Here is a 12,930-nt window from a genome sequence, read left to right on the forward strand (position 1 = left end):
ACCCTGTGCAGCATGGTCCGACAAAACTGCGTGTTGCCACACCAGCAATGAGTGCAAAGAGAGCTCAGGCTCATGCAGGGAACAACCAAGATGCATTATCACTTCTGAAGAATGTAACCTTAGCTTCAGTAATTGACATTGACCACAGCCTGAGCCCAACACTGTATTTGCCTTCATCTCTGGTTATAACCCATCGCCAGTCTTCTGTACATGCTACTGAAATGTCACTGCTTGCTCCTGGCAATAGCAACTAGGTGTCAGCTGCTAAAGAAATAACATGAGAAAACAATCTGAAAGCAAGAGGAACTCAAAAGGTCACCCTTCTTGGTTACCTCTGCTTCAACACCTTCCAAGTGTCCCTCAAACTGACAAATTCCTCTAAGTGCTTCTTAAAGATTCACATTGTGAATGTCAAACGGTCAGTATAAAGCACTGCACACAGCTTGGCACTTAGAACTCTTACAGAAGTTAAACCATTTCCCTCTTTAATTTTTTCTTTTTCTGAATTTAGAGGTTCTCTTGTGATCAACACATTTCATAATTCACCTATAATAAAGAATGAGTAACATAACCCAAATGAGAGGAAAGGCAAGTCCTGTGTTTAAAGGACTGTCCTCAGTTCACTGCAGATATGTGTGACCTTGGGCAAGACATTTTTTCAGTGTGTATCTGCAAACTTTTCCTCGCCTTTGGTCTATTTTTTACCTTCAAGCTGCCTGTTCCATGGGGGTTTATGTTTATTCAGCGGACACTGAGCCTGCTTGAAATAAGTTGTTTTAAATACTACAAATATATGCAACTATTTACACATAGCATGAGATGATAATTGCACCTTGCTTATCCAACATCAGGCAATACCAGCTTCTGATCTAGCTAAGAGTGCTCATTAAAAAAAAGGGGGGGGGGGGGAGAGGGGGGGCAAAACAGATATTGAAAAGGCTTAGAGTGAGGTTGTGCCAACACAGCTATGTTGCAGCACCCACACACCCCGGTCAGTGCAATGCACGAGCTCTAGATGTCTCCTAAATTGTCTCTGCACCATCCGTGACTGAGCACAGTCAATCAAGCAGACTGTAAGCACTAGAACAAATAACTGCAGAACACCTGTAATAGCAGAACACAATACCAGCTGTCCCAAGGTAGATTTTCAGCAGTCCATTGGCCTGCCTAGATTTATTCTAAGACAGCACTCATGAAGTAAAAAAGCTGAACATTGGCTTAAAGTACTCACAGCTCCACTGCTTCCAGTGGATGACTCCAGAAGCAACTCATAGTCACAGAACCTTGAGAGACATTGGAAAATTATGAACAATTTCCTTTTTTTTTTTTTATAATAAAGTAAGGAAAAATAAAAAGAAAGTATTACCTATACAGCATAGCGAATAAATAAACAACGAGGTGAAGCAAAACTCCAACTACGACACCATAAGGAGGCAGGAGGGGTCCAGGGGATGTCATGTCCATAGGCCTGGCCCTGGGTGGACCCCGAGGGCTGACCATGGCCCCTAATGGGGAGGAAGGAGCGCTCTACTTCTAAGTCAGACAGCAATATTCTCCAACCTTTGCCAGAAAGGATCGTATTCTTCATCTTCCCTGGAGTGGTCCCTGGGAGTTCTGTTTTTTAACACCCTGGAGTAGATAAACTGTGCCGCAAAATTCATTGTAATTCCTGGTGCAAAGCAAAGCTGTGAGGCTGCGGGCAGTGGACACGCTTGCTTTTGAGAAGTGCCAGCCCTGCACTGCCAGGATGGGGAAGAGCAGGCGACTTGCTGTAAGCAGCTCTCCAACGCTCCTGGGGGAGGGGAACGACTTTGAGATATGGCTGCTGCTATTTAAAGAGATTATTTCAGAGGCCAACCTGCCCTTGTCAATTTGAGTCAGGGCCTGGATTATGCTTGGGTGACGTTCTGTTAGCAGGACACATGAAGCTTTACTTACTTACTGCTTAGCTGTGGAGCATGATCTGGGCTTGTTGCAGGGCCCATGATTTTAACAGCGTGCACTGGGGAGACAGAAGTAGCAAGGAAGGGCCAACTTCTTCCTGTGGTGTTCTGTGGCCAGGTGCAAGGATCTGTTAGGGCAGCACCTAGGGACATAGGCCTTCATGATTTCGTAACCAGGAGACCGGTTCCTTCATTTGGGCCTTCTCTTGGCAAAGTCATTGTAGCAGAGGAGAGAGATATGCAGATCATACAGATCAACAGAAAAGATCATGTAGGGAAACGACTGCAGCAACAGTTAAAGAAAGACGGTATTGAAGTCTGCTCTTCATTGCCCCAAGGGAGTGTTACCAAGGGCCATGAAAGATTTCTAGACACACGGTGGCTGTGATGGGGATGGGATCGGGGTTCCTTCTGCGGTTCTTCTCTTCTGGAAGGCAGCCCTGACGGAGCGCAGGCTCCCGGCTGCTCAGGGACTGCCGAGGTGTCAGCAGTCCCTCTGCGTCCTCTCTGGTTTCTGCTGACAGTGTACATAAGTTTAACCTCCAACATGGAGAACAGGCACAGGGTGGTCGAACCCAAGCTGTGACCTAACACTCTCCACAGAGTACCCTGACTAATAATAAACCGTTTTACATGCAAGAGTCAGAATAAATGACTAAATAGTCTTCTGGGAACTGCAGGAAATGCAGCCGGGTTGTTGGAGCCTTCCCTGCATAGGTGTGGCTGACAGGTCCTTACTCCATGGATGTCAGTGCGAATGAAACTCTAGATTCACCACTTTTTCCTGTCTCTCCCACCCCAAACCCTTTATCATTCCAGACAGTGGATGTGCAGACTGTGGGTGCTGCATGTACTAAGCATGGCTGCAACCCAGCAGCGTGCTACTGCCAGAAGCAAAGACAAAAAGGCAGTCAGCTGCTGCCAGCACTTGCAGCTCCAAGTGAGAGTGAAGTTCAGGACAGCTTCACTGGTGAAGCAAAGAGAGAAGGCAGGTGGAGTTATTACTTTGCTCATAACACATCTGAAATACAATGGTGGACAGGAAAGGGAACATAAAACAGTAAAAATTCTAACACCTAGCTTTTGGATGCCTAGGAGTCCAGACTGATGTGTTGGATTCCTAAGCTCTCCTTGCAGCAAACTGTGCAGATGAAACCCAGACTTTAAGCACACTGAGTAGGGAGTCACCTAAAAATCTGTCTACATGCAACAGAGAAACATCAACATCTGGGAGTTTCACAGCACACTCCTCCCTAGCATTTACAGCTGCAAGGAGGCACCACCTTTCCTTCTGCCCTTTCCCCCTCATTTCCAGTAATTCACTCGGAGGTGGACACACATCACCTTTGTCACCTTCCAGTTAAGCTAAGTCTATATCCGCATTTCCAAGTCCTCAGCCATGTTAGGTGCCATTAAGGAATGGAGCAAGCTTCCCTTCCTCATTTTGCACAGGTGGACTGAGCCCATCAGGCAGCGAGGAACACAAACAACTTGCACAAGAAACAAAACCAAAGTTATGTGCGACTTTATATGCTGGTGGTCAGTGCTTCTCCAGGGAATGGAAAACACGAGAGAGCTGCTGTTCCAAGCATTGTTCAAGTATTTTTTGCTGAAGAATGATGAACACAAGATGTGTATGAACCACACCTACCTCACAACCTGCATGAAAGCTTATTTTACCCTTTTTAACAGATATGGGAATCACATCAGAAAGAGCAATTTATCACATTTAGAGAGACAGAGACAGAAATGACAAACAAACCTTGTTTGTCAAACATTGACTACTGCTCAAAACTTTACATGAATTCAGCTCCACAGAAAATGAGGCCCTGATCTGTGATTGGCATTTGTAGACCAAGCAACAATGGTAAAAGTATTTTTGGGTCCGTTTGGCCAAGCAGTTGAAAAAATAATGCACCAATCTTTTTCAGGACAGAAGCACATGAAGCACTGAATCATGTCCTTCTAAAATACTGTAAAACAATCAGCTCATTAGGAGAAAAGGATATGTGGAAATTTCTGCTGTAGATTTAGACCCACGTCAAACATCCTTTCAAAATCCTTTGCTAAGCATATGCTGGAAGTGCTGACTGTGCAGTGTTCTGGAAGGTACTGCATCACTGTAATTGCTCCAAGTTAACTATGACCATTTTCTGAGCTGCTTATTTCCTTAATGAGAGATAAACAGTTAAACACACACTATTATTAGATGCGTCTTCCTTTCATTCTTGTCTGTCAAACTTCATTGTCCTTACAAGCTTCTTAAGCTTTGTCTGCCACTTTACGTATTTACCTTCCCTGTCTTTGCCCACGGAGGTGATGGCTGTACACACCAGTCTCGCTTTCTCTTTCTAGAGCAATTGGGTCTTGTCACTTTTAACAGGCACTGTTTCCTGAGTTTGTGTGCTTTCTCTAACTGTAACACCTCTCTTCATTATTTAAACCCTTTTAATAACTCAGCACTCTTTATATCAAGAAAGTTAATCTGGTCTCTTCCTTCTTCCCCATATCCTTCTCCAGGAAATCCCTATTTATTTAATTTGTCTTTACTAATGCAATTATTAGCAGGAGCTGCCATATCTGCTGCTGCTCCAGCAGAAGGCAATACCCCCTGTAAATGACATTTTCCAGGGGCACAGTCTCACGTCAGCACTTGTGCTGGTTTGGTATCCCTTTGAATTGACAGTAAAGGCCATCTAAATCAGATTGACTGTTTAAACTTGCCATTTTTTTTTCCTACTTATGAGAAACTGAAGTTACATAAAAATGAACTATTTCATTCATTTACAGGAGAAAAAACTTTCTTTTAATTAAACTTTTATTTGTGATGGCAGATCCTAAGATTTATAAAGAAAAAAAAAAAAAAAAAAAAAAAAAGAAATCCCTGAAGCTTTAAGTTCCCTTGGTCTTCCTTAAGGGATCCCAATATTTGATCACACAAATTACCCACAGCTGTAACAAGACTATTTTCTGGGTGAGAGTAATAACACCAGAGCCTGGAAGATATTTTTTCCCATTGCATCACCCAACACCATGCACAACAGAGGTGAAGCATTTCCTTGCTTCTTCAAATCCTTCTGTACAAATAAATTCTAATGAAGCTTTTCATAGGGAGAAACGCCCATTTTTTCTACATCTTAATATTTTTTAGGTATTTTTACATGGGAATTTATCTTAAAAACACTGAAAGCACCAGCAAATAATGAGAGGCAAATATTAATTAAGGATTGCATAGAGAAAACAAGCAAAAGCCGAACCTGAGGTGTTAACATGTTATTTTTAACAGAAATAACTAAATCTTGAGTCTCATTTCTACTGAATTTTTTAGGATTCTAATTCACAACTCTCTGCAAACTGGATGGTTGAAATTTAGCCTTGTATATACAAACAGATTAAAGTACCTTTTTTTTTCCTCTTTAATGTTTCTCTAGCACAAAATCTATGTCTAATTTTATGGTAAGAGCAGGAGAAGAAGGCTGGCCAGAATGGAGGGTTTACTAACTTCATACTCCTGTATCAAGACTGTTACAAATATCGATGGAAAGAACATGTCTTGAAAGCTCATAAGCATGTGACTAAGGGCATATTTAGCGAGAGATATACTCAAGTACATATTTTATGCTCTTTGATGCCAGGTTTAATATACTTGAACCAAAGTAATCTATAGTTTAACAGCAATTACAAGCTTTTTACAATGGAGTTCATAGCTCCTTCCTGATTTCATTGCCTTTTCAGACTTATTTTTCTTCTCCAAGGGGAGCCCCGGGAGCTTTATAACTGTGAGGGTGGATGCAGACAGAGAAAGTCAGGGCAGCAGGGTACCACATAGCCTTCTTCCCACTGCCACCTTTTAACATTCCTGTAAACCTTTCACATATAACCTCACTCTTAGCTAACAGAATAAAATAGGTTATTTTCAATATATTTGTTCATCTTGAGTAGGATCAAGATTATCACTACCAGCAGACCAAAACACATGGGAAATGAACAATTTACCTAAGTGTTGGTCCACTAACTGCTCAGATTGACAACTATGGCCCATAAGACTAACCAAAGAATTAACATGTGAACTACAAAGCACCTGTCCTAGGATAGACTGGCATTGACTCTTCTGTGCCTTTTGCATTGATGGTAGAAGATTTGATCTGAGGTACAGACTATTTGGAGACCTTGAAAATGGAAAACAGTGCTTCATTCTCTTGAAACCAGAGAGAACTCAGTTTGGAGAGCATAAGGAGAAATAGCTATTACCCTTGTAAATAAAGACTTCATTGAAACAACTTGAAAGATCATTTGAAGGGTTAGCCAAGTTTTTTCCCCACACTAAATAAAGTAAATAACATTTCTAACCTCAGTGAGAACAGCATGGGTGGGAAGTTATAGTCTATCCAAAGTGGAGAATTCTTTGCAGAATTTGATCAGTTACAGAAGGAAAGTGGGTGGAGACAGTCTACAGTTAAGCCAAAAAAAATAAAAGTTGTTCAGAGGAGCAACACAGAGAACTAAAATGATAATTTAGGATTATGCAATGCATTGGTGCAACAGCAATATGGTGGTAAAACACTACAAATTGCAGTGCAGATAAATATAGACAATACAAAAGTAACTGCCAATGATAATAATCAAAAGGAACAGAAACCAAAACCTTCACTTTTTTTTCTTTGCCATGCTAGTTTCACTTCTATCTCAGTCTCTGCATAAATCAATAGTAATAAAGCAGGCCAGATTTTCACCCCTCAGAGTTTATACTTGTCAGACAGCAACTGACCTATGGTATTGAAATTTCATGTTACTCTTTGTTATCTTTAGGCAACTGAGAAAAAACTGATCAGGCAGACTGAAATCAGTAGTAATAGATCTAGCTTCCTCAAGATATATTTTGTAGTGGCTGAGAGAAAGGACATGCATCAGCTCAAGGAACATGTTTGCTGGCACAAGTCTAATGGGCAGTCTGGCTGTGCTTTGTGTAAAGTCAGGATGTGGTACAGACCATCTGCTTATCAAGTAAATATTTTGAAGAAAGGATGAGATATTTGTCAAGACAAAGATCAAAACCTTTGATTTGAGGTTCAAAATTTATCTCCCCAAAATATTATTTAGAATTAGACCACTTAGGAATATAAGATGCTGAACTAATACATTACAATGGCTGAGCAAAAACTGGGAACTCCAGAACAAAGCTTGTGCTTTGGTATTAAAACAAACAAACAAACAAAAAAACACAATCAAACAAAAAAAAAACAACAGCACACACTTTTCTACCAGGACTAAATGACTGGTAAGAACCAGTAAAGCATTTTGCATTGCTATCTGGAATATTTAGCTCTGTGATATCCTTCTTATCTCAAATTCAAATTGTAGGATAACATTTTTAATACATGCAGAGACAGCAAATTAGTATTGCAAATGCATATAAGCATCCAATAATCTATTCAAAGCCACTTTGCAAAATGATATTAACTAGTGAAGACTAGTGAAGATGTCTTTGGGTAACATAAGGTACCTTACATTATCACTGATCCTGGGCTCTACACTCAAGAAGACTTGGTCGCACACTTGTGTTCACACTAGAGGAAAAATGCACCAGCTGAAAGCCAAGAGAGTGAACCCCTAAAACAAGATACCAGCTTGTCTGTGCAGAGCACAGGCATGGTAAGTGGTGGAACATAGTCCACTATTTCAGAAGGCAGCTCAACATGGCAGCAGCACCATATAATTTCAAAGTTTTACCGTAGTAGTCATTAGTTTTATATTCAGTAACAAAAATAACCAAGCATTTAAATGTCAAGCGGACATGACCCGAAACAAAGTGAAGCTTTGTTTTACAGAATTACTCAAACTGATTCTAGTTTGCCACAGTCTGTAGACGACTACCATATGATGTATTCAAAGGCTCAAAAAGCCTGCAAAGTTTTTTGACACGTCTGCTTAGACATCTAACTGCACTGAAGAACATGCAATTGTTTCTGCTGCAAGTAATAAATGCTTCACTGGAGTGACGTTTCTGAGACAGGCTGAACTCCTTTGCTTCCTAGTTAGCATAAGTAATCTCAAGGTCAAGTATGTAACAGTTTGGAGTCTGTTACCTTAGCTTAGACACTAATTGATCTAAATCCTCTTCCCTCTCCTCCTGCTGTGTCTAATTAAAACACTAAGCTCTTGGTTGCAGCTCACACTGTGCTTGAAATCAGATCACCCAGCCCGGATCTCATCTTCGTTGAGCACAACTGGAGGAAGATCAAAACAAATCAAATGCCTGAGTACAAGGTGGGGGTGGAGAGATGGAGCAGAGCAGAGCGCCTCCTCGGGGAACCGGGCAGCTGGGCAGACAGAAATAGATAACCTCTCTGTTCACCCGTGAGGCAGCAGGGTTCTGCTAATGCAGGATGCCTCACCTCATCAGCTCCCTGGCTGTCAGGTGAGGTTCACCTGCATCAGCCAGCCTGCTCACCGCACACCTTCTCCTGCCCTTCTGCCTGGCCTCACTAGTGTCTCTGCTTGCCTAGCCTCCTTCCGCCACCTCCATTGAGTCCCTCCCTGTGGTTATCTCCTGGTCTTGGTATAATACCTATTCACCCACATCAACAGGACACTTTCTGCACCCTAAACTGGTATAATTTCTTCTAAATTCAAACCACAGGCTCTTGTCCTGTCAGCTTCTTGTAATTCACTTTGCTAATGATACAGTTTAAAGAGAACAGATTACCTTGGAATTATTCAGAGTCCTGATGATTCACATGGCGCCTCAGTCCTCACTTCTGATGCTTCTGATTCCTTGAACACATGCAATTAGCCCTTCATTCCCCTTCCATGTATGTTATCATCTGATCTTCTATTTCCTCTTTTCTCAGCATTAATTAGAAGATGCCTAAAATAGTCACTATTGTCGATGGTGAAAAGTAGTATCTAAGAAGGAAAAAACAGAAAGCACTTAGAGAAAAATACAAAATGGCATAGATAAGTATCTGAATTAGGAAATAATATTTTTGTTAGTTTTCCAATGAGTTCCAGTGGTGGGTCTGAGTTGAAGAACAGTTTGTTTAACTCAGGCAGATAACTTTAAGCAAAATCGTACATTTTACTACATCTGGACAGATTACTGTTGCACATATTTTAATATACCCAGATCCAACTGATCTTTTAAAGCAAGACAGGGTGCCCTAAAATCTGGCATTAGAAACCGCATCTGCACTATCCTGATTTCCTGTGAGAACTTAGTTTCAGGTTATAATTCTTGTTCTTACTTATTTTGTCCTTAGCAGTAACTAGAATATCTGTGCAGATACAGCAAACCAGTAACAGGTGTAACCGCTATCAGCCTCTCCCCATGACCATATGGAACTGATCACCCTTTAAGGATCTCATTAGAAAAAAATTCAAAATAAAGGGTGGAGGACAAGAATCCAGAGTCCACATCTGTTTTCTAACATTCTGAGTTAATGCCCTGACCCTAGAGCTTGTGGTGCATGCTAATCTATTAATTTGTTCATAGTCTCACAAGGTTTTTCATGCCTTGGCTGAACTTTTAACAAAAATTGTCTCATGGGCCCTTCCCATTCATGATGACAAATTTTCCCCATGACAGCTACCACAGATTCTCCTACTGAAAAGTACCATTATGTAAGTATTTGTATTTTAGTACAATTTTGCAGCTGGAATTAAAGAGATAAGAAGCCAGTACCATACGGTAATAGCTAACCGTACTGTTTGGGAATCTTGCTGAGCAGAATCCACTACATGATAAACTACACAGACAGCAAGATTAAAAAAAAATAATAATCTTCCAACATTCTTATTCAGTCTCTGCCTAAAAGCATGCTGCGGAAGCATGCTTGGAAGAAAACTTGCAGCTGAGATGTAAGGGATATGTAATAACAAAGAACTACTAACACCCTGCTACAGTATTCTATTTCCTACAACACTCTCATTTTAAAAGGAATCTTAACCTGAGATTTTTTACTCCATCAACTGTAAAATAATACGTGTACTGCAAATATTCAGGAAAAGAACAGTGAGGAGATTAGCTTGGCTTTTACCTCTGGCAAGCCATTCTTTCTTTTGCATCTATCCATGACCTTGTGGTAATTAAAGGAAAAAGGAGAATAGGCTGACTAGTCATCCAAATAGGAATTTATTCCCAGCTGTTTCTTTGTTTCATTAAATATCTCCACCTCACAAGTACCTCACATGGTAAATATTACCTGTATTCAAAGGTTTCATATACACAGCTGATGAATTACCTAATGGAGTAAGGTACACAGATGTTAAGTAACACAGACCTCTATGTTGCAAACAGTCATGACTATTTGTCATGACTTGTGCTCTGCAAGGTGCTACTCAACAGATGAATAGCTTCTCAGATATTAATTACTCCTTCACAGAATGAAAACGTCGGTCCAGTTTCAAGTCATTATTTCTTTTAATTGGTGTGGTGTGCAATATTGAGCTGCTAAAGACACTAACTGAGTAATTCTAACTCAAGAATAATCAAGTATATCCCCCATGAGTATTATTTTCTAGAGTATTATCTGAAATAGACTCACAGATCTAGTTCACATTTTTTGAGTGACTCAGATGGGTGGATGCAAAGTTGCAACAGCAAAGGGATGCAGCCTTCTGTAATAAAACATACAGTATGTATTATCAGAGTCTCTTGTGTGCAATACAAGCTCGGGAGTCAAGAGCCTATTCCCGATTCACTAATTTAGCTGAGAATATTGTTAAACTAGCTTTGTTAGGGTTTCATTTCACAGGGGTTTCTGAGGCATGGCCAGGCTTCATAAAATGTATGAAGTCTGTCAAATAAAAGTATCTAATCACTGGTTAAAAATACAAAACAATCTGTAAGACATCACTAATGTTCCATGTGACCCACCTTTTCCTTCAATTTTGTGATTCAGTTTTCATGCAGATGATTGCTCAGGAAGCTGAAGCCACACATGCGAAACAGCCTGAAGCCATCAGATGCTTACCTAATGCTGGCGAGCAGAATCCAGCTTAGTGTGTTGGCACCAAGATGACACAAGAGAATCGATTCCAGTAGCTGACTCACTGTTGGCTTTAGGCGTAGTACAAAATGTATTGTTTTGAAGAAGGCTGGATCAGAGTTGTCTGTTCCATGGCACATATGTTTGTTAAACTTCTCCAAGGACGGTACAGTCAGAGACAAAGCTGATCTTGACAGCACCTTGTAACATCAACCATGTGATTCTTTTTAACAGAATCAAAGATTGTGCCTTTATGACGACAACAGGAAAATTTTGCACTTACTATGTTCCTTGCAAATCCATGTAATAACCACTAATTCAAGATGATATGTAGCAGATGGGAGAGGGGATTGCACTGGAACAGGCCCTGAAGATATTCACACCTTGAAGGCTGCAGCCCACAGGACCTGCGGCGCCAACCAAGGCTGCCCCCATGAACAACAGGGGTATGGAGGCTCAGTGGAGACTGCTGGGGATGTGGTGCTAAGAGTCACTGCTATTGAAAACTGCAAATGGCAGTGTCTACTCCATTCTGGTGAAATCAGCACTACAAGGTACCTTTGATTTGTTCACCAGAAAGATGCACTTGTTGCAAAGCAAGCTTCTGCTTCCCCTGAAAGCAGTCAGCAAGCAGCAAACCTGTATTTGGAAATCATCCTCTCCCAGCAACAAATTCTGCTTCCACATATATTTAATTACTGCTTCAGCTCAGCAGCCAGGAACCGAGTAAATTAAGAGAGTAGAAATAATTCACCTTTTCTAGAATTGTGAACTAAGCCCCATTTTACATAACGTATTCAACAGCCTCCAAGTAGCAAGAACTTCTGCTCGTGAGCAGCTAGCAGCTAGTAAATGTGTGATGAAAGCCCAGGGAATCTTCACAGACCCTAGTGGGCACGAATCTTCTCACAGGAGCACATACACAGTAACCTTGTGCTGATTTCATCATCCCTCAGCATGAAATCCAGGACAGAGACCATTCTCTTTCATTCTCTTCTCCCAGTGTAAGGCACTTTTTATTTCTCTACAGGGATGGGCTTTCTACTGCATTTTTATTCCTATAAGTAATCTCTGCTTAATTTTCTCGCTGTTTCACTTAAAGTCCCGAGGAGCTACATTACAGTGTACTCCAATTTTGACAAATTTTACATGCAGCTATATTCCTCTGCCAGTCCATGCTGCAGGATTTCATGGCCATGAACAATAAGATCTTCTTCCTTGTGGCACATACATCCTCTGTGGACACATGCCCTTTCTTTACTCTGTCCCTCTTTCCTATGTGCTCAGTGGTATCTCCTCTGTGCACGCACTTATTGCTTTTGCCAAGCTGTAAAAAACAAAACAAATAAACAAAAAAAACATTCCCAAAATAGAGTTAATCCTTGTGTTTGCTCTCCCTTTCGCCAGACTGCCTGCTGGCAAAAATTCCCATCCCTGTTCACTGGTATGCTTTCTTTGGCTGCTGGTATCTTGGGAACATCTCAACAGCTGGATTTTGTGCAAACCTATATTCATATGATCTCATTATATTCTCATATATGGACATTTCCAAGATGAATGTGCTGAAGAATGCTTTCTCTGATGGTAATCAGTTACTGACTAACTTTCCAGAAGACAAATAGGTTTGTATATATCATATTCTTTCTGCTGTTCCCAAATCTTCTCTCTTAAACTGCAAAATCTACTTTGCAATTTAATGATTTCTGTCGTGTCCCCTGATTGTTGTTTTTTTTGTATGTCATGTTACTAGTTAAGTGCTCTTAATCTGCAGCTTCATTCTGAGTGCTTATGAATTAACCAATATCATCTTGGGCAATTACCCAAGACCATCAAAATTCTTTGGACAGGTAGTCCTACTGAAAACCAAAAGCTTACTTGGCATAACCGTTCCTTCTGGCTGCATTTCCCTGCAGCAGAAAGAACTTCTCTCTTACTACAGAAACAATCCCTGGAGTACGATATTAGAGAAAATCCTCACTATTTTATTTAATTCTCCATGG

At 40.8% G+C, this 12,930-nt stretch overlaps 1 protein-coding gene across 4 annotated transcripts in view; it reads right to left on the reverse strand.

The window, feature by feature from the left end:
• The window catches only part of LOC118169259 (L-threonine ammonia-lyase-like), a 39,970-nt gene extending 31,143 nt beyond the window's left edge, over nt 1-8,827 (reverse strand). The window contains exon 1 of one of the 4 annotated variants that reach the window (XM_035330406.1): nt 8,650-8,827. Coding sequence is in view for 3 of the 4 variants with exons in the window: in XM_035330403.1 (XP_035186294.1) it covers nt 1,367-1,500 (134 nt within the window). In the remaining variant the exon portion in view is untranslated. Of the gene's footprint in view, nt 1-1,231; nt 1,280-1,366; nt 1,773-8,649 lie in introns of those variants that run through there. The other 3 variants (XM_035330404.1, XM_035330403.1, XM_035330405.1) reach the window with 3 other exon arrangements.
• Between the last annotated feature and the right edge of the window lie 4,103 nt (nt 8,828-12,930).

The sequence above is a fragment of the Oxyura jamaicensis genome, chromosome 6, assembly GCF_011077185.1.
Source record: "Oxyura jamaicensis isolate SHBP4307 breed ruddy duck chromosome 6, BPBGC_Ojam_1.0, whole genome shotgun sequence".
NCBI classification, from domain to species: Eukaryota; Metazoa; Chordata; class Aves; order Anseriformes; family Anatidae; genus Oxyura; species Oxyura jamaicensis.